The 26,009-nt window shown below is 41.9% G+C and overlaps 3 protein-coding genes across 7 annotated transcripts; 1 reads left to right on the top strand and 2 right to left on the bottom strand.

Moving 5' to 3' along the window:
• ubox5 (U-box domain containing 5) lies at positions 1–5,819 on the bottom strand. Of its 3 annotated transcripts, XR_014623136.1 has the most exons (8): positions 5,714–5,819; positions 4,420–4,481; positions 3,565–3,666; positions 2,376–3,130; positions 1,670–2,289; positions 1,389–1,565; positions 832–1,119; positions 1–499 (listed from the first exon to the last, which is right to left on the bottom strand). XR_014623136.1 is itself a non-coding variant. In XM_084359915.1 (7 exons), the coding sequence occupies exons 2-7, from the start codon at positions 4,471–4,473 to the stop codon at positions 896–898; spliced, it is 1,932 nt and encodes a 643-aa protein (XP_084216041.1). In that variant the 5' UTR covers positions 4,474–4,481; positions 5,714–5,819; the 3' UTR covers positions 1–895. The 3 variants fall into 3 exon arrangements, 2 of the variants coding, with proteins under 2 accessions (XP_084216041.1, XP_084216042.1); XM_084359915.1 differs by having other exon boundaries at positions 1–1,119; XM_084359916.1 differs by lacking the exon at positions 5,714–5,819 and adding an exon at positions 5,335–5,481 and having other exon boundaries at positions 1–1,119.
• On the top strand, positions 5,240–25,897 carry sprb (sepiapterin reductase b). Its single transcript, XM_084359929.1, has 5 exons — positions 5,240–5,358; positions 24,481–24,641; positions 24,721–24,949; positions 25,039–25,326; positions 25,471–25,897. The coding sequence occupies exons 2-5, from the start codon at positions 24,531–24,533 to the stop codon at positions 25,623–25,625; spliced, it is 783 nt and encodes a 260-aa protein (XP_084216055.1). The 5' UTR covers positions 5,240–5,358; positions 24,481–24,530; the 3' UTR covers positions 25,626–25,897.
• lzts3b (leucine zipper, putative tumor suppressor family member 3b) lies at positions 7,251–19,790 on the bottom strand. Of its 3 annotated transcripts, none has more exons than XM_084359909.1 (8): positions 19,585–19,790; positions 15,560–16,521; positions 14,090–14,560; positions 13,830–13,997; positions 13,449–13,577; positions 12,738–12,929; positions 12,294–12,524; positions 7,251–10,446 (listed from the first exon to the last, which is right to left on the bottom strand). In XM_084359909.1, the coding sequence occupies exons 2-8, from the start codon at positions 16,403–16,405 to the stop codon at positions 9,307–9,309; spliced, it is 3,177 nt and encodes a 1,058-aa protein (XP_084216035.1). In that variant the 5' UTR covers positions 16,406–16,521; positions 19,585–19,790; the 3' UTR covers positions 7,251–9,306. The 3 variants fall into 3 exon arrangements, with proteins under 3 accessions (XP_084216035.1, XP_084216036.1, XP_084216034.1); XM_084359910.1 differs by having other exon boundaries at positions 15,560–16,397; positions 19,543–19,790; XM_084359908.1 differs by having other exon boundaries at positions 19,543–19,790.
• Positions 25,898–26,009: the final 112 nt, after the last annotated feature.

Raw genomic sequence — 26,009 nt, forward strand, 5'->3', positions numbered from 1 at the left:
CAAGAGCAAGGAGGTTTATTTCTTCAAATTCTGTTCAAAATGTCAGCACATTTTTTGCCTGTTTTCAAAACAAAAATTCAGACATATGTTGCTCCTTTAAAGAAGTGTTTAAATACAGCGAGGTAAACATGTGTAGTTGCAGAAATTAACACGTCAGAAATGTTAAAAAAGAAGTTCATACTCAGTCACAAAAGGTCCTTTTCAATAAGTGTTCAGCCAACATTAACCTCAACGCACAACACAACCTATACAGTATAATGTAAAGTGGTAAATGGAGTGGAGAAGGAAAGAGGCTGAGCTTGACACGTGTGTTTCATTCACAATGACCACACAACCTTGGGTCAACTCCATTTACACTTTAATCCTTCTGGCTCTCAGCACTTGAGTCCGCCAACCTTTTCTTGATGTGGCCTCAACACATCTACACATCCAGGGTTTGTACAAAGGCTGCAGAACCAAGGCTGCAACTACTCTTCAATGCTCGATGAAAAGGCGACGACTAGGAGAGGGGGTGGAAGAGAACATTTTAACATTCTTTATGTAAGTTTTATGTTACGTTCTTTGCTGTGACTAATGTCCTCTCTATGAGGCCTTTGTGACCTGATTATGTACATTTTGGGCATTATGTAGCCACCAGGACAGAGAAAAAGTATTCCTTGCTAGACTGAGGTACTTGTATCTTGTGTGAATCGGAAATAAAACAAAAGTACTACAGAATATCAAAAATAGAAAGAAGTGATGAATAACTTGATTTAAGTAAGTTATTCATACAGTACAGCACATATTAAAATGTATTTTGACACCACATCCGCAGTATAATACCGTCTTCACCTTGAGAACCATCCTCTTCTTTTCACAGGCTATGAAGATGTAGGTTAGCCTCTTACGACATTGGTCAGTGATGCACACGTACGATGTCACTGCGTGGGGTAGAGCTTTGGCAGTCAGGACACAAGATGTGATTGGATGTCAATACAGTAACAGAGTTCAGTGGGTGCGATTCTCTCCGGAGGCAGGAACGGCAGAGCAAGTGACCGCAGGTGAGACGGTAGATGGATGATGCAGATCTAGAGTAAACGGAGACCGAACAGGAACATGCAGAGCACGTCGTCTTCTCACCTGGCGAACAAATGTGATGGAAAATTAGACATAAAAAACATTGAACACATCCCAGCACACCTACACAGCTGCAACATTTTGCACAGAGGGCTAAAGTCGGTCTAAACTTGGCTGTAGAGTGGGAGGCACATGCTCCGATGTGCACAAACCAACACATATGCTTGTACGTGTTTGGTCTAAAAACACGTACAAGTGTAGGGTAGTATCTTCTGACACACAAAAGGTTTTGGGGTGGAGTAATTCTCTGAGTGGGCTTTCTAAAATCTTACCTGTTGGCATTACTGTCGTGCCTGCAGTCTGACAGGTCTTCTTTGGTTCAGATTCAGGAGTAACGTTTCTCTTTTCGGACAAGTTTGAGGTGAAGGAGGGTCGTCCCTGCAGGGCAGAGAAGAGGGCCTCATCCAGGCTGGCTGACAAACGCTGCTCGTGAGAGCTGCAGCTTGGTGCTGAAGAAATATGGTGAAACAACACGTCAGACAAGTCAGCAGAAAAAAAAAAACCCAACAGATTTGTTTAAGGATCTTACTCTTAGAGAACACATTATACTCACATGAAACTGCATCAAATCTTGGTCTTTTTGTTTGAGGTAGTAGTTGCTGCTCAGCTGTCAACCCTTCTGTTGATTCTCTACTTGGATCTTGTTTCTTTCTTCTCTCGAACTCTGATTTATTATCTGTTTTAGAAGAGTTAGATGTGTGATTCCTAATATCTGATGAATGTCCCAATCCAGAGTCTTTTATTCTTGTAGTCCTGTCTGTCTTACTGGTGTCGACATTATATTGAACAACAGCATTGTTTGTTGAGCTTTTGCTGAGACATGGAGAGCTCTGGGATTGTCCATTATCCTCTTTGGAGGTTATAAGTCTTGAAGCCTGCAGATTCTTTCCCTCGCCGTGTCCCCCCAACATCCCGTCCCTCCCAGCCATCCCTTTCTGCAGGAGGAAGTGGTCAATGCGGCTTTTCAGTTGGGGGTTAGGAAGAGGCTGGGAGGTTGAAGTAAACGGGACACCGGTGAAGGGGTCGTTCGGGGGTCGACCCCAAGTGGCCTCTCTCTTCTGGTGCTCCTCCAGAGTTGTGTTGTCCACTGACACGCCACCGGGCAGCAGCATGGGCAGCATCATTATCTCCTGGGTAATCGGGTCAAGGAACTCTTCTGGGATGGAAAGATTGCTGGAGTGAGACAAAAAGCCAAGAGAAAATTAGTAGGAAAATAAAAAAAATAATACAATTTTAAAGACTGCTTCATAAACACTTACTTTGTCGGTGTGGCTGCTGGCAGTGGTGCTTTCATCTGGCTGACGGAAGAGGCGAACAACACAGGACGCGGCAGCCGTCTTTCACTGGCAGCATGGACTCTTTTAATCCTCTCCACTTCCTCTGCAGGGCAGCAGCGGGCAGGTTGTCCCCACACGACCAAAGCCTTGAGCCCGAGAGCAGATGCCGCACCGCCAAGTGGCACAGTCACACGGAGTTGTGTCACAGCGCCTAGCGAGAGCGGACCCCGGCTCCATAGCTCCTCTTGGCGGCAGTTTGCAGGTTGTGGAGGAGGTGGGGAGGGGAACGGAGGGCGGGGATTCAAATTTGAACGTGTGAAACAGATTCGGGTCTCCTCCCTAAGTTCGCAACGACCCACCAGTTTGAACTCTGGTTCAGAATTACTGGATTCAGTGTTTGAGGGACACTTGAACACATGGCCCTTTCGTTTGGGCTCATCTGGAGCTTCTTCGCCCCACTGTTGGGCCTGAAGACTCCACTGGTGGCCTTTACTCTGACAAGATTTACTGCTTTGCGCATGTTGTTTCTTCTGTTTATTCTGGTCCTTTACCTGCATCTGCATTTGTTCCTTTTGCTGAACCTGTTTGCTGCCTTCACCAGAATTCTGGGAGGGGAGCCGATCAGAGCTGGTGCTGATCTCCAGTCTTTTGCAGGCCTGTCCTCGGTCCATACCCCAAGACCACAGCTCCACATCCACCCTGCACAGCTCCACCCGGAAGCCAAACTTTAATGTCACCTGAGAGAAATAGAGGAAAAATGGATATTAATGTATTAATTACAGGAACAAATGTATTACTAATGTTACCACAGATCCTACCCACTTTTACAATTAAAAAACACTTAGTGATCATGTCTGTCTGGGTCTAATTGACAACTATAAGCAGCTTACCTTTTTCTCATGCAGCTTACCATCTATCTGACATTTGTATATTTAATACATGCATACAAACTAATGAAAAGGACATAATTTCAATGAGCACGCAGCACCTTAGTAGATAAAGGCTGATTGTCATCCAGGTAAATAGTTTTTGTTTAAATTAATTTTCCCAAATTCATGTTTGAAAGATTTAATTAATCATATCAACTAAACTGGTTTGTCACACTTTGACCTTTTCAGATGAAAGGCCACAGGTAAGTTTATTTTAAAAGTGTACAAAGGTGCAATCTTACTTGTACAGGTGGACGCAGGAAGTACTCCAGCTTGAAACCTCGCTTCCGGAGAGAAGGGTCGGCTGACACAAGGTTTGTGACATCATAGCCATCTGCACACAGCTGCAGTTAAAAATAATTCAAATAATCACTTGAAAAGTGACGCTACAGTACATGAAAATCTTATTTTATGGATTTTACTTTTGCTTTAAATGGTCAGTAAACGGGACAGAGACAGGAAACAATAAATAAAGGTCATATACAGTACATGTTTTCAATACCTCTAAAAAAAAAGTTTCAGGGCCTTGTCTCGTTAAAAATGTGGCTCAGAGCAGCCGACTCAGGTCACACTTAGAAACAAGAAATGCTACAAAGAACTGTGACAATATAAAGGTCACAATATAAAAGACGGTGGCTAAAACGGTGCGGTGGAAGTGGAGTAAGAAAAAGAAAATGCAGCCAAGATCAGATTCCAAAATAACAATAAAAAGAACATAGCAAGGTTAGATGTGACTCAGTCTCCCACACTGTCCCTCTGCGTTTCTATTTTCACAGCTTTGTCCTCCACCTCAGTCCTTAGCCATATTGTGTCTACGTACGCTGATTCTTCCTGTTCATCTCAACAGAATTCATAAACTTTTTTAAAAGGGAAAATAAGATGAATGGTGCCCTCATATGACACTACTTGTGTGTAGAAAGTAGGGTTTAAACTTGCTTTAAGTCCTGAGTAACTGTAGCAAGCAACATCTCACCCAGGTGTCACAGAAGCTTTGTGCAACAAAATTGAGAGCTGACATTAAGGCATTAAACAGGTTAAATAAATGAGGAGCTGGAGGAACTAACAGTTACGTGATAGCTTGGAAAAATGCATCATACCTTGTTACAATGAGCTGTTGTGTAGAAATGTGGAAGACAGAGATTCACAACCATTTTCCAACCTGCAAAGAAAGAAATTGGTTTTAGAGCAACACATGCTTCTTTGCACCGCCTTATAGTTCAAGGCTAAATGAGGTATTCAGTGAGTACGACTGTTCAACACTGACTCACATCAGTACACCACACTGTCCTGGATTATTATATTGCTGCTATCAAGTAATGACATTTTTGTTAAGGTATTTGTAAACAAGACCTTTGACCTCATGACAAACCTACCTTTACAGACTGACTGATTCATCTCTCATGTCAAGGACGTAAGCTCTTAAAGTATTATTGTGTTGAGTAATGATAAACGGTCGGAGAGTGCAAAAGGGAAGATAGTGAATAGTACTCATTTAATAGATTGTGCTAATTTACTGTAATTCAACACAGAAAAATGAGTTATCCTGAAGCACATGGTTCACTTCTGTGGATGCCACAAAGGTTGGTGCTGAAATAATTAGTTGATCAATCAACATTAAATTAACAACAACACAGATTTAAATCAGACATCAAACATTTAAATGTATAATTATGCATGTATTATTTATCAAAGGAAAATGCCAAATATTTGCCATTAAAAAAAAAAAGCTATCTGAAGGGTGAATTTAGGGTCTGACAAACTGATTTATGGGCTAAACAAATAATCAAAATAATCATATAATTATAAAATAGTAAGAGCTTAAGCAAGAAAGTATTTTGACAATTAATATAACTTTTCTTTATTATTTTTTAAAGCTGTATTGCCTTACATTCAGGTCTAGCCTTGTAAATGTGATGATTTTCTGCTGTGCCTTGTCTTACACAGTAAACACTGGTCAACTTATAGAGCCTATAGCTGCTGGTAAGACAAAACAACCAAACTTAATACATCACCTCAAGCTCTGGGCAGTTGTTTTGGTAAGTTGTCACTGTTTTCTGACATTATATTATAATATAGCTTCAGCCCCATCTAAGTTAATGTGATCTTATGGTGGCTAACATCAATGTATCACCCAGCTGCTGGAAACAACAGAGTTAAACACAGAGTAGCCTAAGTATGTTGTAGGTAAGGTAACGTGTATTAAATTCATAAACTGTATACAGCTCATGTATACTTATCGGTCCTAGCTAGCTGCAACAGTGACGTTCACTGCTGTGTTGTATTTAAATATTGCTACCTTGCTAGCAATATGATGTTAGCTAACATTGCTAATGCTGAGCAAGCCTGACCACGTTCACATTTGCCTCGAAAACCAAAGTGGAAAACGCTTACTTTGTGTGGTCGTTGACAAATTTCGCTGTTTTGTCTTTAATTGGCTCCAGTGACAAACATAGTAGGTAGCTGAAAGGAAAGCTACGGCTACTAGCTTAGCCGCCACAACTAGGGCATCCGAGAAGGGACATACTACTCCTTTTTTAATCGCGAAATTCGTCAGTTTACAAGGGATCCAACAGGTGTTGAGTAAATTAAGTAAGAATAGGTTTTATTAAATTGCTGTCCGCTAACATTATGTGTTCTTTACCTTAGTACATTTTAAATGTGTATGTGTACAAGCCCCTGAAGCAAACAATAGGTTTCACTTAAGCATGTATAAATACATTTCAGATATGTACATAAGCATTTTGTCTGTCTTGTCCTTTCCAGAGATAAACCTCCTCCCCCACATGAAGGTCAGCAGGGGTCCACATGTGTCTATGCAACCCTGCCGTTCAATGACACCTCAGTAAGATGTACGCTGTCTCCAGGGAAGAACCCATTCTTCTTTGATTTGTGGACTATTTGCTCACTCTTGTATTTTTCCCTGGAATAATTTCAGTGATGTGTGAAACTTTGATTCTGTCGTATCAGCCAAGAATACCTTTAGTCAACATGGTATAAAGACCTGTAAAAGCAGTATGTATTATACTGTCATATAGAAACTAACCTATTTGGTTTGTGACCCCATAAAACAAATAATTCAACTCGCAACCCCTCCTAGTAGGTTGCATACATTCACGTTTTATTTCAATACTATGCTACTCTATACTTCTACGTAACTACATTTCATAAGGAAATGTACTTTATACTCCACATTTACTGTATATATAATTTTACTGTGTGACAGTTATAGTTGCTAAGTTGTAGTTTAAGATTTTCCATGCAAAGATGAATTGAAAATTAAGATTGTTAGAGATTAAAGTGCCCAACAGCACTTAAAGTAGTTATAATCTCTATATCTACATTAAAATGCTGCTCATATGTTAATGCATCAATATTTTAATTAAATAACCTACAATAGGGCTGATATAATAAGAGATGCCATTCCTCATAATTCACTTTTAATACTTAAAAAAAAATGTTTATACCTCTGTACTCTTACTGAAGTACAATTTTCAATGCAGGAGCTGTACACATAATGAAGTATTTCTACAGATTGGATATGCTTTTTAAGTACAGGATTTAAAAACCCCTTTACCACTTGCTGTGATAACAAAAGTTTAGGTAAATATTTCTTTTTGTCAATACTTTTAAGTGCTTTGGAGGAGTAAAATTACAGAAATGTTAAAAAAAGAGAGAAAAATGTGGTGATTAAGCAAAAGCCTGAAAAAATAAATCAAATTTTGTGTATACAGGTGTCACGATTTAAGGATAATGACAATAGTGGCGATACCCGTGATATTTAAAAATGAAATATTGATATTGTGTTTACAATACACATGTGAAAATGTCATTTAAATAATATATCAACTCTTAAATCATTTCCATTTCTTTCTGTTAATCAAGTCAAATCAACCACAGGACAAATGACTTACTAAATGACAAAAAGTGCTGAATTATTCACATATCTTTATTAGTTCTGCTGAATTTTAACAAAGGGGTGGTGTTTAATCAAGCCAGAACAGTACTAATAACATAAATGCAAACAATAAATTTGAAACATGTATAAAATCAGTAGCATTTTGTTCTCTAAACAATGCAATACTGTAACTACATTTATCACCTACATCAAAAGGAACATCATTTTTGGACAGGGTTGCTATGATTGCACCATTATGGTAGGCCGATAATAGGCTATCTACACAGTTTTAAAAAATAAATAAATAAAACACATAAAGGAAAGCTCAAATGGCACATATTTTCTCCGTCAGTTCACCATAATATAATAACAGTAATAAAGATGATAATACTATGTAATACCTTAGAGATAAGTTAATATTCTTGAGCAACATCTTTGTATGCTGGCATAAACAACACATATAAAAGCCATGATATTCACATCTGAGTCTACTGTACATCATAACTTGTGTGTAGGACATAGTGCAGTTAGCCTGAATGCTCCATTTCTTCTTCTTCAGATTTTTTTTTTACTTCCTTCTCCCCTGCTTTGTTTATACAGAAGAAAGTAGAATTATCAAGGATATGCGGACTCCCTCGTTTTATATTTTCAGCCTCACTGCCCTTGTGTCAAGCTTAAAGCCCCTCCCAAAAACCCTTTTCTCTTAATATATCTTCACTTTCTCTATTGCCACTAGTCCCTCTATCCTCAATCTCATAAGCTGAAGCTTTTTCATATGAATACACACATGCACACACCCGCTCTCTTTCTCTCTCTCACACACACACACTCACACTCACACACTCAAACACACATTTACAATCTATAACTATTATAAGTATTTCTTTCTAGTATATCATACATTCTATAAATTTTTGTTTTAACTTTGGGGATGCTGACTGATTTCTCAGATTTCTTGGCTGTCAATGCACAAAGTGAACGACACAATTATCATAATAGCTAAATTCAAATCGTGTGCTTCCTTTCACATTCTCCTTGCAGTTCAATGAGAGGACGTTTGAGTCGGGAGCTGCGGTGAAAGCTCTCTAGCGACCTCTAGCGTTTGTTTTTAGTCACCGCAGACGAGCTGCAGTGAAGGCGAACCAGGTTCTCCCACGTCTTAAAACTTATACTCAATCGGGGTTGATTATCTGCTAAACATATCTATTTAATTCAATTTGTAGAAAATATAAACTCTGTTGGTCTTCATGATGTGTTTACATGGCTCATGCATGTTGGACCCTGTGCATGAAATGACTTGAAAACTGAATCAAGAAGTCTGTGTGACCTTTAACATCAATATCTGCTGGGATTTAAAGGAAATATTCCGGCCATGTGTGATAATGATGTGTAACCGCTTTGCTGATATCATAATTAAAGCACTGAAAATGATAATCACACTCTTGATTTTTTTTTTTTTCTCATCAATTCCCAGCAATAGTTATTCTCTTATACATGCTGGAAAGAATGGAGTAAGGCGCTCTCTGGCCAAAAATGCAAGTTAACATCACACACTCTGACCACTAATTCTACTTTTACATTACCAGTGACACAGACGTACAATGAATAAATACCGCATAATATTCCTTGATGATAATTTCTGACAATATCCCTGATTGTCTTGGTCCTTTTCTAGCATGGGAATGAAATGACCCCTGTATTAGTGCTGTTATCTAAACATTGTCTTTTAAAATTTTGTTTTTCTGCCGTCCATTAGTGTGGCACACTTTTCGTGAACACTGATTATGTGGGATGTAGTGTGCAACTCGCGAGAGACAGGCTGCTAAGAAGGTTGAAAAATAACTGAGATTGAATGTAATTCAACTCCCTGTTCAAATGATCTGCTTGTTGCTTATAATGTTGGATTTTGCAGGCGGCCTTTGTTGCTGATTAGTGTCTATAGTTGCTTTGAAAAGTATGTCAGACTGTACTGATTTATTCTATTGTAGACTGAATGTTTATCAGCGGCGGTATGCTGAAGTGGTTTTGTGTGAGAGACCTTGTCACTGTGAGAGTGTTGCACTGGACAATAAGTTTCATAGAGATGTCTCTATATCTCAGTGGACTCTATCCTCTCCAGGCGTGAGGGTCCTGCCCAGGGAGGGGCAAGCTGGTGGAGAGAAGGAGGCCCCTTCTGATCTTCACAAGGTGGGGAGATGGTGAGGGCAATGGGGCCAGAGATAGAGGGTGGGGGCTGAGGAGACAGAGGTGAGAGGGCTGGTGGTGGAGGTGGAGAATTGGAAGAGGTGGGGGAGGTTGTGGTGGTAGTGGTAATAGTGGTGTTGGTGGTCGTTGTGGTTGGTTTGGCTCCTAACTGGCTCATACGTTTTTCCAAAGCCTGGTTTTTCTGCAGCGTTTCCACGTAGCTGAGCTGCAGCTGTGCCTGGTATTTCAAAACCCGTTCCTTCTCGTCCTGCCAGGTATGTCGCTCCTGGTCAAAGTTGAGAGCCTGGCGTTCCCTTTGCTGCCGCTCCAGACGCAGTGCAGCCTGCAGCTGCTCTAGCTGCCTGCGCAGTTCACCTGCCTCGTCCCAGTGACCCTCCTGGCCTCGCTGTGGCTGGTGGGCATCCTGACGCAGTTGCACTTCCTGGCAGAGTTGGGCCTCGTGACGTAGCTGGGCCTCCTGGCGCATTTGGGCCTCATGGCAGAGCTGGGCCTCCTGACGGAGCTGGGCCTCCTGGCGCAGTTGGGCCTCCTGACGGAGCTGCACCTCTTGACGCATCTGTACTTCTTGGCGTAGTTGGGCCTCTTGACGGATTTGGGCCTCATGGCGGTGATGAGCCTCCTGACGAAGCTGGGCCTCCTGGCGGAGCTGGGCCTCTGGTCGGATCTGGGCATCCTGACGCATTCGAATGTCCTGCTGCATGTGGGCATCTTGACGCTGCTGCGCGTCACGCCATTGAGCTTCCTCACGTTGCTGCCTCTCCTGTCTCTGAGCTTCCTGCCTTTGGGCTTTGGCTTCATCACTCTGAAGACTCAGCAGGGTGTCAGATGTGGGGGTCAGGGAGTTGGTTGAGGGCTCACCGGGGTTACGTGGGCAGTGTACAACTCCCCAGGGTGGCAACAGCCCCGCAGCAGCTAAGTTAGGGCTTATGACCACTTCTGCTCCTCTGCTTGCTTCATTCAGAGCACGCTTTAAACTGAGAACCTCTGCCTCAAATACTCCCAGCTTCTCTCTGAGGATGGACACCTGTGGAGAGGAAAATATGGATCACAGGGAATTATCACTTAATTTTAAATGTAGTATTTGACTATCAATATTTCTGTGGACGTCAAGTAAGTATTTCTGAAGGTCCACAATCACACACAAACTGTCTCCCAGAGTAGAACAGAATGAAAGAACAGAACAGGACATAAAAAACACGAGGCATAAATAATGTACGTAGTTATATAAATGCAGACAATGTTGAAAACCATTAACACAGACATTCAAACAAATGCACATCCAGCTGCTTTTGTTGTACAAACATGCGCAAATGCAAGAATGCAATTGTATGCACAGTGGATTGACTGATAGCAGCAGTGACGGATTACTGTACTGTTATATGTTGGACCGAGGACTGAAGAAAAAGTGGGCCTTGAGAGCAATCCACTTAGTCCAAGCATGTACTGTATAAAGCTAGTCTGACATCATTTTATATTCAAATATAACATTTGAACTTGCTCATGAACTCATATCCATACTTTTATTAATGCTGCAGAGTGTTTTTATGGCACTTATTCTGTTAATGCTTGAGGAATATTCACTTATTTTACTGTTGCATGAATTGTTATAGATATAGATAAGAGCTTCGGATAAATTCATGAATTGTAAATTGACTTAACTAGAGATAAATATTGCTCTTAAACGTGTTGCCTCTTTAATATCGGAATACACAACATATATACAGGAAATATTACACGTGTGTGAGCCGCTTATGGGGTCATACAGTTGAAATGAAAAAAAAATGTGCAGCTTTAATATATAATGTTGCCCAATCCCCAATTTGCCCTGGTCACCATGCCAAGTTTTTGGAATCCCTCCATTGGATTTTGAGGATTAAAATTCTCAACAATCTAGATTTAGTAGTAAGCTTCCAAATCCTGCAATCTCATTTGTTGTAAAATATAACTTGACTGCTTTGGATAGTCATCAACTTTGTGTTGCTCTTTTCGTAGATCTCTCTAAAGCATTTGATGAAAGTTGACCATTCCCTGCAATGTGGGCGAGTGAGACGAAATCAGGTCCTGTCAACTATATAGCGAGAATGATGTCTTGTGCATAACTGATGACATACACCAGTTTTCCCAGACTGTTGGGCTTCAATATTATTTGATTATTATGTTTTATTATTAGAAAAGTCACTCATTAGCATCAAATTTGGCAATCTTGTTACAATCCTTGGCAGAGACCTTGGCGCTCCTACTGATGAAATAATAAGACTGACAGTCTCTCAAATATTCATGCTGACAAATGTATCTACTTTGATATCTTGACCAAACTTTGGTGAATCTTTTTTGTTCACTTTTAAACTCTCACAAACAAATGACCATCATATCTTAAATCACGGTGACTGGGACACTTTAAGGTTCAGTGTGTAGGATTTAGGGGCATCTTCTGCAGAAATGTGGTATAATATTCAAAATTATGTTTGTTTTAGCGTATAATAAGTTGAAACTAAGAATCGTTGTGCTTTCGTATCTACAGAGGGAGCACGGAGTCCACCATGTTTCTACGGTAGCCCAGAACAGACAAACCAGACGCTGACTCTACACTGACTCTCGGGAGGGCCTTTAGTGTCTTCTGCGAGACTGAGGTGAGGAGTGTTCAGGTGATTTCAATTTGCGATCACACAGCTAAATGCCACTAAATCCTACGTACTGGACCTTTAAAGTTTACTTCATGCGCTCTGTATATTGAATTGTGTGAATTGAAAGACATCTTTTGCTACACCTAAGTATTTTTGTTGCCTAAACCTCAACAAACAGCAACAGAAAACAGAAAAGAAATGGAAAATAGGAGGTGAACAGTATAATATTAATACTACATGCTCCTACCTCTGACAGAGTCCTCCTCAGCTCTCCCTCGCACTTCTCCAGCTCCAGACTTTTGGTGCTGTAGGAGTCCTTCAGGCCCAGCATGGCCTCCTCCCGCTCCCTCAGCTGGGCATTGAGCTCCTTCAGCTGGCCTCTCAGGGCCACCATCTCTCCAGCTCGCTGGGTCACTTCAGCTTGGCTCTCCCTCAGCTGCTGCTTCAGCAGGGAGATCTCTCCCGCCTTCTGACACACCTGCCACACGAAGAACGAGTGTGCGGGTTAGTATTTGAGTATGATGGTGAATATACTCCCTATCCAACAAGTGCTTGTACACACATACTGACAATCGGCAGCTTTGCACACACCTTTACACTCAGTGCTCCACTGCTCAGTCTACCATGATGCCACCCTGATAACATTTTACTGAACTAGTCAAGCGCACCAACTCATACACTCATATCTCACCTCCCACTTGGTCTCCTCCAGTCGAGGCAAGATGTCAGCCTGCTCCTTCCTGTAATCCAGACACTTTCTCTCCAGCTCCTCTCTCTGGGCCAACAGAGCTGCCATCTCCTCCTGGAGCCTCCTCTTGTCCTGGGACAGACGGCTTATCTGGGCCTGCAGGGCAGTCTGGGAGCGCTGAGCACGGCGGGTAACCTGCAGACAAAATGTACATATACAGTAGAAGTTTTGACGGTATCGAACGGACAGTAATATCTTCTGGCACTTTACGGCATGAGCGGTTGTAACCCATTAAGTGTTGTACATCAGGGACACATTTGGTCTATATTATTTTCAGATGATGCTGCATTTTACATGCGTTTTCTTGAAATTTTTATTTATTTGGGCTGGACTCAAAAAGTGGATTTTAAGATGAGTGGACCATACTGCTATACTTACAACATCATACTTACATTAAATATTAAATACTTCAATAAAATGTTTCACTTTGGTGGCAGAATCATTAACATCCAAAATTGATTCACTCGAAGAATTTAATCAAACTTTTATTGTTAGTGAATGTCCCTCACAAACTTTCTTTGTATCCTATTATCATTTTTGGACCACATGCTTCATTCAACACTTCTTCCAAGATGGACATTTGGACTCAAGATGTAAGTAAAGAAAAATAAAGTGCAGCGCCGTTCTTTGGTTAAAAACATGTAGTGAGGTCACCTGCTGCAGCCGCGAGGCATAGTTCTGCCTCAGCTCGTCCATCTGTCGCTCCCAGACACGTTGCTTCTCCTCGAACACCTGAATGATCGCTGCCTCACTTTGGTCCAGGTTTCTGCGCATATGCTGCACCTGATAGAGAAGTGGAGCAATCAGGCCACAAAGACATGTAAAATGTGTAAAGTATCTGTTTCTCAAATGTTCTTTTTGTTTTTTTGTCATCCTATAGTTCTGCTTTGCCTCACATCAACACATTGAGACAAAAGAAGTGACAACAAAGTGCAAAGTGACGCTTGTTAGCACGTCACTCTGACTCATATATGCTTCAAATGGAGACAGTTTTGTCTCCAACTGCAAATCAAACATTTCTGAGTGACCTCTGACCTCTTGCTCTTTCTCCCACAAGCGGTCTTCAAGGTCCTGAATGATGTCATCAGAAGAGGGGGAGGGGCGTAGAGGTGCAGGGGCGTCACTCAGGTGGCTCAGCCTCTGATAGGACGAGGAGCTCTTTCCTGAGGAGGACCGGCCACTGTCTGAGGCGCTGAGCCCGTTCTGGAGAAAAGAACCACATCACGACACGTTAAAGATGATAACAGCAACGTGCATTAGTCGCTGGATCACGTGGACATGGATGATGGCCTTACCTGGTAGCCAGGCTTTTCCAGCTTGTCCAGGCCTGCAGCTGCCCCAACCATGCCCAACCTATTGATGTGGCTGGTGGAAGCACTGAGAGGCCCCAGGACGGCTGGGGGCCCGCAACCGGACCCCGAGCCCGTATAGGTAGGCAGGCTGGTTAGGGAGTTCCTCCCTGAGTCAGACATCCCTCCCTGAACCACTTCATTCCCATTTCCCCCGCCCTCACTTCTGCTGACCCTCACTGGGCTGTCCTGGTCCAGGAGCAGGGCCTCTGGCACCTCTCCTGCATCTCCTCCTGCTCCGTCCCTGCCTCTCCTGCCTCCTCTGCCCTCACTGAACCCCTCACTCCTTGCCTCAGTCTTGCCCTCGCTCCCAGCCCCTCCTGCCTGGCCCACCAGGTTCTGCATGGAGTGGAAGCTCTTGGGAACCACCGGCTTGAAGGCAGAGGGACGAACGAGGCCTGAGTTGTTCTGCATCGCCTACGAAAGAGATGGAGGAGGGAAGGAAAGACAGTAAGAGGAAATAATAGATACAGTAATGCAGCTCACGCACAGAAGTACACTGTAGAGAAAGTTACAGTGATGTGATGGGTTAAACATAGTAAGTATTATGATTTATGTGGAACTGATGAATCATGATGTTAAATTTGGGTTTTGGATTTTTTCAAGTCTGTCTAAACTCTACCACATGTCCATGATTTTCTTTATTGGTGGCTATGATCGCTCCTCCCGTCCATACTGGCCATGTGGCAAAACCTCTGTCACATGACTTCAATGTAAGTGATTGAGGGAACATGATTCAACAAATTCTGACCGTTAACTCTGAACTTTAGGAAGCATTTCTGCATGCAAAGTTATCATCTTTCTGAAATCCCCTCTTTTTGTATGCACACTTTGTCCTTGTTAGACTGCAGTATGGGGACTCGAGGAAAATTTATTCTAAATAGATTTAGAAAGGTGTCCATTTGATTTGTCTCACTCTGCTGCCGCGGCTGAAACCTCACAATAGCTTTGGCTGGAATTTCAAAGGCATTTTTGCACAGAATAATGACTGTGAATTTTGTCCCCCCCTCACTTACATTTGAGCCGTGCAAGGAAGGAATCACTTCAGAGGAGACGCGATTACAGCAACCAATAGCTCTTTCAACATGGATGTGAGTTTTGTATTCAGTGGTGTCCAAAACTTTTCTGCTCTCGACCCCTCGACACAGGTTGTATATCTGTGAGCTGTGAGCAGTTCAACTAAAGAATGATTTTCCCTTCTCAGATAGTTTTTAAAGGCCTGAAGAGGTACAACTAACTTTAAACAAGAAAGAAAGCAAATATTAGATAAAAGTAGGGAAAGTAAACATGGGGAATTTTGCCTTTTTTTTCTATCCTACTCCAGTAATGATCTTGTGACCCCTATACTCATTTTACAACCCCCACTGAGGGCTCTGACGCTCAGGTTGAGAACCACTGTCCTCAGTCTTGAAGTACCTGCTCCAGTTTCCCCGACACTGGCATGATCTTGGGCGGGTTGTGGTTTGGAGGGTTATGGCTCCCTGGATTGTTCTCACTGTCAGTTCTGGCGCCGGTCATCTCTCTGTGATGGTGTTGGTTCATTCCAACGCCGTTCTTCTCATTTCCTCCGCGGCCCACAATGTTCCCACAAACATCCAGACCTGCAGCCTGCATTTCCCTCTCCCTCTCTCTTTCCAATCTCTCGTTCTCCAGCCTCTCTCTTTCCCTCTCCCTCTCCCTTTCCCTCTCTCGCTCCCTCTCCCTCTCTATCTTCTCCCTCTCAATTCTCTCTCTTTCCCTCTCTCTGGCTCTCTCCCTCTCGCGCTCCCTCTCTCGCTCCAGCCTCTCCCTCTCCACTCGTTCCCGCTCCCTCTCCCGGTTCCTCTCCCTCTCTCGCTCCCTCTCCAGCCTCTCTCGGTCCCAGTCTCGGTCCCGGTCCCTGTCTCTCCCCCTCTCACGTTGCCTCTCCCTCTCCCTCTCCCACTCCCTCTCCCGCCTGCCTGCTCCGTTGCCACAGTCCAACTGGTTGTTGTTGGACGGGGCCGTCATGGTACATTCAGTGTTGGTGGAGGAAGCTGTTTCGGTGGGCCGGTCAGTCCCGGTACAGGTCCCAGTCCCGATACTAACACTCCCTCGTTCATCGCTAGACGCCGTCCCGTCTGATATAGTCGCCGGGGGGCGGGGCAGCCGCTCTGCGCTGCAGCTGCGGTCGGCAGGGCAACGGCGAGAGAGAGGAGGGGCCCGGGGCAGGGTGGTCCTCGTGCCCACAGACTTCATGGCAAACTCCTGCTCTCCTGCCACCCCACTGCCAACACTGCCCATAGTGGGGTCAAAGGTCAGGGATTAGAGGTTAGGAGTCAGGATTGGGGAGGGTCACAGATACATTTGGAAGTAGTGTGGGTCATCACAACCTAATGCAGGTAGTGGGGGCACACACACTAGAGGAACACAGAAAAACGAAAGGAGTTATACAATATTGTAATTGCATAATGGCTAGTTATACAATAGTTAATACAGAATAGAGTCCAACCCACATACAGGGGCAGCGTAGTCCTCCCACCATGATAAAAATGAAAAGGGTCAGACAGATAAGTCCGGACAATGTGTAAGGATATCAGATATCAACTTGTCCTCCAGTTTACTTTCTGAAGTTATTCTTTCTGTTTTATTTGTGTGCATAAGTGAAGGGATGCTGGGTTAAAAGGTCGCTCATACCATTCCAGTTCAATACATGAATTATTATTGTTGCATTCGCTATGGACACAAATACTCGAACATCTGCATAAAACAAGCCCAATACAATATAAAACAACAGCCCTGCTATTAATACAATTTAACTAAGCTTATAATGTATTTTTTTTTTATCTCTATCAGATAGATATTGTTTTAATCTTTCTTTTTGGTTGAAATTTGTTTTACTTCCTCACTGTTCAGCGTTTCAAAGACCCAAACTTCAATCCTTTTCTTTTTACGCTATTAAAAATCAATATTTTAACCTTTCCATAGCCACAAACTGGGCTACTTAATGATTGCTATTACACCAAACAAGAAAATATTTCATTGATTTATATGGTCCATGCAGTAAAAAAAAACATGTTAATGTTAGCACTAACTCTAAAAACTCATTCACAGACATAGAAAAATATGATGTGTACTGTAATCCAAACACAAATCTATTTGTGATTTGGGTCTATGGTAGTGCTGTCAAACATAATTGTTTGGTAAGTATCAAGCTGATAAAACAACGTGAAGTATATTTTTAGAGCTGCTGAAGAGGACCTGGGGTCTCCAGGATCCCTAACAGAACATTAACTGAAATAACTCACATTAAAGTGCAGTACAATCCAGTGGTCTCACTGTCAACACCTCAACATTGTAAACTACTGAAAAGAAAGTGTTTTTGCAGGGCTGTTGTATTAGTTTACATGAGGCTGCAGAGTACAGGTATTCCCGCTCATGTGTCCACGCTGTATACACTAACTTTCCAGTTTATTAGGTACACCTAGCCAAAACCAATACAGTCTACTGCAACATTAAATCCTACTTCAGCCCAGTTGCCAGGATATAATGTTGGTGGTAAATGTTTCTGCAAACCTCTGATATGTTGGTACAGGCTACGTACCATATCGACATTTCTACAAATTGGTCATATCCTGTTCACAGGATGTAAATGACCTAACTGTCATGTCACGTGACCACTGGATGTTTATGACGAGGTACACAGTCTTTTAATATTAGTAGGCGTTACATCACCGGATATTTTCAAGACAATTTCCTGATGTTTTTGGCGAAACATTGGAACATCTCGAGCAGTGTTTGTAGCGACAAAACCAGATGTTTTGAACGAGACCTCGGGGCATCTTCAGCCGTGTTTGTCTAAATCTAGCGAGACCATAGGCACAGCGTTGTCACGACATAAAGCATAAAAAATTTGACCTAAAGAAACATAAAGTTTCAACTTATCCGTGGATTGCAGAAACACACATTGCCAACATTTACTCTGGCGATTGGGTTGCCTACTTTCAAGAAGGTTTCAATGTTAATAAATTGTTATACAGATGTGTTGACTCTTTACACTCATCGTGGAGGTTGTAGTTCATATTACTGTTGAAATTGTGGTATATACAAGGCTGGATTACCAACTTGGCAAAGCGGGCAACTGCTGAGGCCAACTGCTGTCTGTGTGTCAGTTACTTTATGGCAATTTGATTATTAAATGCACGTTTTTTGTGGTGATATGCACCAATAAAACACAAATGGTAAATGGTGAATGCCTCATTTGTGGCTGTGTATCAAAATATATTATAGTGTCTTTAATATTTACTATACTCTCAGTTAATATGCTCCATGGTGCAAATTCTGAAATGTCAAATAATCACAAGCTAACTGACAGTTTAGGTGTAAAAGGGTTGTTTCTAACAGCAACTCTACCCTGATAATATAAATGTGATGGACAAAATATTAGGGACAGGGCAACGCAGTTCAACAGGACAACAAACTACTGCGTCCAAAACGACCATGAAGTTGAATCAACGCCTCTTTTTGAACATTTTGAACAACAGATTTATTAATAATTGTTCTTAGCTCGGCGTACCTAATGAACTGGAAACTGTGTGTATATACAGAGGCTGTAGTTTGACATGTGATCGAACTGTATTGTATTACACAAAGAGGTGGTCCCAAGTGTCCCATTTATAGAGTCGACTACATTTTTAGAGTCCAGCTTGGGACTTTTTTGTTGTCGTCTGCACCAGCTCTCCCTTCATTTCCTGTTAACTTTTCACAAAATGTCCAAAAAAACATGCGACTCAACATCAGCACAAACTACAGCCTCCGAAAACAACCATAACGTTGAACCGATCAACGAAAACACATAGATAAGATATGGACTACTGTACTAGACGGCTTTTAGTTTTAGACAGGTGTACCTAACAACACTGGCAGCTCGGTGGAGTGTTACACACATATGTATGAGCAGGGATAAGAGGAGCATTATGTACAGTATGGTAACAGCAGCTTGCACACACATGAACATTCACATCATAGATAGATAGATAGATAGATAGATACAGTCATGCCAGAGCACCTCCCCTTTTCAGCCCATTTACTAGAGGTTTACTTCCACTTGGGTGAATAGTAGTAGTAGTAAAATACACTGCCTATCTATCTGCTGCTCTGCCTCAATCCCCTCCCCTCACGACTCCCCCCTCTCTCTCCCTTTTTCTCTGCATCCCTGGGCGGCAAGGGCGGCTTTAGCAGCATCCGCATCAAGCCCTGGATCGACTGCGCTCCCAAACAATTACTCGCTAGGCCCCGTGACAAGAAACAACCGCACCAGGCTCGCTGAGCAGGAGAAAAAAAAAACCACACACACACACACGCACACATACACACATCCAGATTAACACACACATACACACACAGCGTCATTGACATTGACGACAGTGGCTTTGATTTACCGATTGTAGCATCCTGGCGGTCCATCATCAAAGGCTACTCACTATTTTGCAGCTCGGCGGTTTTTGTAAGATGGCAGCCTCAATAAATAATATTGTCACAAGGCGGCAGCGTCAGTCCTGGTCGGCCCGGGTTCTGAATTATCCTGCGATGGTACCGCGGGTCGGGAACATTAGGGATGCTGCCTTCGACCGCGGTCAGCGTCGGATGCTGATGATGGAGTCGGTCGGTTGATACGCGCATCAGCTGAGAGACACACACCCACCTCTGGCCCCGCCCCTCCGGCTGCATGATACAAACGCCCCCTTTTGGCTTTAATCCAGCGCTCTCTCCCTCAGGGAAAATCCTATACAGCCGTATACAGTCCCCCTAGGATGGAGGTGGATTGGCAACATCAAGTGATGCTGGAAAAAATGCTTGTTTTTTTTATTTTCAGGCATGTTAAAGGATAAGTTCATCCAAAAAAAAAATTTATATTTACTCATTATCGACTCAGCCGTGTGCAGACGGAAAGTCAGGTGAGGTTTCAGAGTCCACAAAACATTTCTGGAGCCTAACAGTGTCGCAGCAGGCTCCGAAACAGCTGAAGTAGATGGGGACTTGTTTTATACTGGCTCCATCCAGCTCGTCTGGAAGTCCCAACATCCCAAACATGATTTGAAAAGACAATATTTACCATACGGAAGAGTATTAGGGCTCGGGGTGATTATTTGGGGTGGCTGTGGCTCAGGAGGGAGAGCAGTCCTCACCTCCACCAATGAGAAGGTCGGTGGTTCAATTCCAGGCCCTTGCAGTCTACATGTTGAAGTATCCTTGGGCAAGGCACTGAACCCCAAATTTCTCATAGTGGCTCTTCCATCCATGTTTGCACAGGGCCGTAGACAGGATTTTAGAAATACTGAGGTCATGCCCCCCGAATTTTGAAGACTTTAGTATAAATCTATGCATTTCTCTGAATTTAGACAGGACCAATAATCGCTTAGGAAATAATATCAGTTACGGCAAGTAGATGAGATTGGACTGAAGGCTGTGATTGAAGATGGGTGTGGCGTCATGAAATAATCTCTAGTGTTGTAGAAAGTATCATAACAAGTCGTACTAGAATGAAAGTAAAGATATTGTGCTAAAATATTACTTTGATAAAGGTGAAAGTCACCCATACAGTGCTAAGTGTTAAAATATCAGATAGCAAATGTATTTATGTATCAAAAGTAATTTTCTGGCAATATTTGTAAATTATTTATATATTTATATGAATGTATGTACTGTATACTAGTCGACCGATTTCCAGTCTGGCCGATTATTGAATAGGATATTCACCATTTTTCTGATTGTGGGTATCACTGTTTTTTTTTAAATCTGATTGCCGATTAAAATTAAAAGTTCACTACTTTGGCTGTAATGTAGTGATGCACTTGAGTAAATGTTTACTTATATTTCATCACTGGTAGTAAAGTGTTAAAGACTACTGGAGGTCATGGTTCAGAACGTGACACAGCGTGTGTGATCCCATCACATGATGATTTGGTTAAATAACGTTAAAGCGATGCTGCAAAGGGTGAAATATCTTGATTTCCAGTAACTGATACGGGTCAAGTTACAAATACACTGGATCCTACTCTTGCCATGATGAAAACGATCTTTGGTTGTCTGGTTTTGGGCGATGCTCGGTCCAATCGCTGACTCGGTTGTGGTTACACAACTCAGCCAAAGAGTCATGTAACTCAGCTCAAGGCAGGCTGTCCTCGTTTTGTGTACAATCAAAAGAAAGATCCCTCTCGTCCCAATTTGTACACACTTCTTCAGCTGTCTGTAACAGATATGTCACTCCTCAGTTGTGTCGTGTTGCACACTGTGACTGCTTGTCATATTTACTTTGTATGTCCTCGATGCTTCCTGTTCTCTCTATGCTCTATTATATTTCTGTGTGACCTGCCTGACCTGTTGTTAGGTAGCAGTTTCCTTTTCCCCAGTCTCATTTTTGCCTTTATATATTTACCCTGAAAATGTTGTGAGATTGTTTTTCTTTCACTAAATGATTTTTTTTTAATCCTGTGTGCCGCCCTTAATTGTGGAGCTCTTGTTCCTGATCATTTTCACTGATCACTGATCACTTAATTATAGCTTTGTGTCATTTTGGCAGGAATATCTCAGCTTTTTTCTTGGTTTAACTGTTTTTCCTGCTCTTGGCATTTTTTTTTCTTCTCATACCGTATACTAAACCACCACAACCCGACAAGAGGACACAACAATACTGCAAAACTACACCTACTTGACAGCACATGTCTCCTCTGTCCAAAGCTCAATGTCTTTCCTGTTCTTTCTGCTGTTTATTTATTGACTGTTGTGTTATCTTTCAGTATTTGCATTAAAAATTTGTAAGTATTAGGAGCTTTTTATTGCTGTTTTGCTGATCCCCAGCGTGCTCCCTGTAGGATATGAGAATTGCTATATATACACGTCAGGGTTATGTGTGTTATCGAGGGAGATTACAACGGGCAGTTCAGTGGTTCAAGATTAAAATTTTGGTGTTCATCGTAGGAGAAGCACAAATGGAATAACATTAATTGCTCGGTTTAAATCAAGTGTTCTTGTATAACACGTGAAAAGTATGTAAAGTATGAGAGCTTTAGCAAGAACAGGTACACATACAGTGAAATGTAAAGCTATGGGGCTGAACATGCAAAATAACATCATCTTGAAATTATTTCTGCGATTGCAATGTGATCAGAATTTTAGTGGAAATTTTTGGATGAAGATATTTGCTGGCGTCTGTTTCTTTACATCTGGAGAATATGATGCGTAGGCTGAAACAGTTACATTAATGATTCGCTTCATTTATGTTGTGATGCATTTTTACCTTGATCAAAAAATGAAAGCGCCTGATTAGAATATTGCGCTTGACTGTATTGCAATTTTGGAAAATATTCTGATTAAATGTGGACCCCTGTGCCTAAAATCTGCTTTGACTAACAAGTACTGGGACAGAAGATGAATGTTATTTAGTACTGAGTAGAATAGAGGAGCAGTAGGACTCTTATGTTGTCTCTCTGGGGCAGTTGAAACAGCATTTATCATTATTTTCAGAATTTTTACAACCCAAACAATCAGAATTGGGTGCTCCACATGACCTGTTAACACACCTCTAAAATCTGTGGAATTACCCTTTAAGAAATGGATCTAAATACTTCTCCCACCACTGGTATTGAGTGATCATGTGATATGATGCATGTGAGTAATCATTAACCTAGTCTTCTACAGGACAGGGTAGTGTGTTGCTCTACAGTATAGCTGCCCAAATATCATTGTTTACACAAGACAAGTCAAAACTTTTCAGTTTGAACTGGTCTAGATCATAATTTAGGCCAACGTTATGTTTTTATACCATTAAACTGGCAACTCTCTAAAGAGGAGGCCTCTTTTCTGTGACATTTGCTTTACTGTCCATGAGGGGGCGGTGGTGTCTATTTCCTGGCAGCCTGTACTTTTTACAGCTGCAGTGCTGCTGTAAGCATGGTGGAAGCTTCATTGCTCAGGTCTCCAGGGATTCTCTGGCTCCCTCTGGCCAGTGTGGGGCGCTATCCAGCTGAGCTAAATTAGACCCCGGCTCTTTGTATATCTCTGTTCTCCCCCTTGTTTGGTGTCCATGTGCTGACACAAGGGAAGCTGCAGATGTAACATCTTTGCAACATACATTTTGTTTATTAAGAATCAGAAAACAAGATGTTTATCTAGTGCTTCTCTCATTTCCTTTAATGCCTACATTTGATCTGTTTGGGGTTAATGAGTGTGTGATTGACAGGCCTACACTTTTTATTGCATCTCTAACGACATCCTGTAGGGTGCACGTCAGATGATCAGCACTTCAGGGACACAAGTCTTGGGTCACTTGATTTTTTGGTGCGTTAGGACTGATGCTGACTTAAAGGTTACCTTTGTTGTCATCAGTGCATGGCTAATTTCCTGTAAATGTTTAAAACTGAGAGGCACGAGCTATTGATTACGTCAATTTATTAGGGAGAGTATTATAAACACAGGTAATGATCTTTACTCATATGGTAAATTAGAAATGCATGAAGGAGTTTCATTTCACTTCTACAAAAGATCTTTCAAAGCCATATTTTATCTACAAGAAACCGCCATATCTCAAGGTTTATCTGTGATCACACTTCATAGTACTGCAGCATTATTGTGTGTTTTGACTTTAAATTCTTGTCTTTATCAGTGTTGTTGCTGTTTAATTATCATCTACGGTCATTGGTTTTCTTTATTGTGTTTAAGCACATATCTTATTAAAATATGGAGCCTAAAGTGTGCCATAATCCCACAATTAGATTTTTTCCAAGTGGTTTATTGAAATCTATAAATAACTATTTGTTATTTTTAAAAACTGCTTATTATTCGTTATTTAGAAATACACAAACTGGCAACTAGCAAGGCTCCTGACACTGATAAAACTCAAATACCATTTGATACCAACAGCGTTTCACTATTGGCTCACAAACCTTGTTAGATGCTGGAAACAACCGTCAGAATGCTCAAATCATTTTGAAACATTTTAAAATAATGGATTCACAATCATAATAATGTTTTTTAAGGAGCAGAGATACTTGTATCTGCATCTTTTGACAAGCCCTGTAGATGTATTATTTCTAAAACTGATTTGTCTACATGAAAATATGAACAATATGACCTTTAAACAACCACAATTCAGTAACATACAATATGCAACAAAGGTATTGTTGTTTTTAGACACACATAATCAGAAATATCTTAAAATATGTAATAATTCCATTTACTAATTCGACACACATTTGTTAAACCCCCGCCCTAAATTGCTAATTCCCTGGTTCCCTAATGCATTCATGCTGGGTTATCCAAGCAGCCCACTGTTCACATCTTTGAAAGGAGTGGACTCCTGTCATCTTGTCTCACTTTAGCTGCGATCCTTTCGTGCACACATCAGTTTCTCCGCTGATCCTCAGAGAGAATGTCTGACAGGATGACCGACGTTATCTCTACAAATGGCAGGACTCTGGGCCGCTGCATCTGTATTATCACAGGAGCATCCAAAGGATTCGGACGGGCGCTGGCACACCAAGTAAGTGATCAACTTAGGGGGAAAAAATTAGATAAAAGAAAAAGACAAGCAAACGAATAAATATCTTGTCTCCATCCAGTTGTGCTGCTTTCTGAAACCTGGCTCTGTCCTCCTGCTGGTCGCTCGCTCTGAGACTCTCCTGCAAAAGCTAAAGGAAGAGCTGAAGGGCTTTATTGAGGAGCAGCAGCTTGTGGTTCACTGCATAGTGGTCGATCTGAGCACGCAAGAGGGGGTGAATGAAGCTGTCAGGGTGGCAAGGCTGGAAGCTGAAAAAGAAATGGATCATGTGCTTCTTATCAACAATGCTGGTGAGTACTACATTGCTGTCTTTGTTGAAATCTGTCCTACTTAAAGCTGATTTTGTATGCAGATCTCTAATGTCTCTCTCTGCTTCCAGCTTCTTTGGGTGACATCTCCCAGGTTGCCAGTTTCACTGACCTCGATGTGGTGAACTCCTACATGTCCCTCAATGTTAGCTCCGCTCTGGCGCTGACTGCAGGAATCCTGCAGGTTTTCCCGTGCAGACCGGGCCTGCGATGGACCGTGGTGAACCTCTCCTCAGTGTTTGCAATGCAGGCCTTAGCGTCCTGGGTGCTGTACTGCACTGCCAAAGCAGCCAGAAAGATGATGTTCAGTGTGCTGGCTGCAGAAGAGCCAAATGTCAGAGTCCTCAGCTACTCTCCAGGTATTTACTACAACTTTGTATATTGATCAGGGGTATATTAACAGAAATACATGTTTTGAGCATAGACCAAATACATGTGATACAGAGCAAATAAGGCAACATATGACAATTTTCCAGTTTGCTAAAACTTCTGGTTTCCTTCAGGTCCTTTGGACACGGAGATGCAGAAGGACATCCTGAGGTTAACAGGCGTCGATTACCAACCCTTTCCCTGCCAGGACTCTGCGGTCAAACTGTTAAAGCTGCTTCTGAAAAACGACTTCTCCTCAGGGACACACATCGACTTCTTTGCAGTGTGATACCAATATGAGACAGTTAAGAAGTTACAAATTGCTTCTTGTAGGTAGAAAGACAGATTATCGTGCGTAGTAAACAATAACTTTGAAGAAAGAATGTTGGCCGTTCGGTTGCTGTGATATTATTCATGTCTTTAATCTGCGATGTTGGTTTGTAAATGATGTAAATGTCCCTCCTTCATATTAATTTATGTTAAACGTGTTGCTTTTGCTGTTTTCCTTCTCTGTTCATTGACCAGTTCATTGTTTGTTGATGTAAAGCAGGCTCTTTAGCACTCATTAAATGGACATCTTAACCAAGATTTCTGAATACCACTGTTTATTAACACAACACAGAACTTTCATTAGCCTAATATTCCACTAAGAATCGGAAAATTAGCCCACTCA

The sequence above is a fragment of the Pagrus pagrus genome (genome assembly GCF_965226575.1).
Source record: "Pagrus pagrus genome assembly, chromosome: 8".
Classification (NCBI taxonomy): Eukaryota; Metazoa; Chordata; class Actinopteri; order Spariformes; family Sparidae; genus Pagrus; species Pagrus pagrus.

Excerpts from the sequence above, each read along its gene's own strand:
- sprb (XM_084359929.1), top strand. The coding sequence starts at position 24,531 with ATGTCTGACAGGATGACCGACGTTATCTCTACAAATGGCAGGACTCTG. Across the intron at positions 24,642-24,720 it reads GACGGGCGCTGGCACACCAA|TTGTGCTGCTTTCTGAAACC; the intron begins GTAAGTGATCAA and ends GTCTCCATCCAG. Across the intron at positions 24,950-25,038 it reads GCTTCTTATCAACAATGCTG|CTTCTTTGGGTGACATCTCC; the intron begins GTGAGTACTACA and ends CTCTGCTTCCAG.
- ubox5 (XM_084359915.1), bottom strand. The coding sequence starts at position 4,473 with ATGGTTGTGAATCTCTGTCTTCCACATTTCTACACAACAGCTCATTGT. Across the intron at positions 3,667-4,419 it reads CAACAGCTCATTGTAACAAG|CTGTGTGCAGATGGCTATGA; the intron begins GTATGATGCATT and ends TTTTAACTGCAG. Across the intron at positions 1,120-1,388 it reads CACGACAGTAATGCCAACAG|GTGAGAAGACGACGTGCTCT; the intron begins GTAAGATTTTAG and ends TTTGTTCGCCAG.
- lzts3b (XM_084359909.1), bottom strand. The coding sequence starts at position 16,405 with ATGGGCAGTGTTGGCAGTGGGGTGGCAGGAGAGCAGGAGTTTGCCATG. Across the intron at positions 14,561-15,559 it reads TGTCGGGGAAACTGGAGCAG|GCGATGCAGAACAACTCAGG; the intron begins GTACTTCAAGAC and ends TCTCTTTCGTAG. Across the intron at positions 12,930-13,448 it reads ATGCCTCGCGGCTGCAGCAG|GTTACCCGCCGTGCTCAGCG; the intron begins GTGACCTCACTA and ends TTTTGTCTGCAG.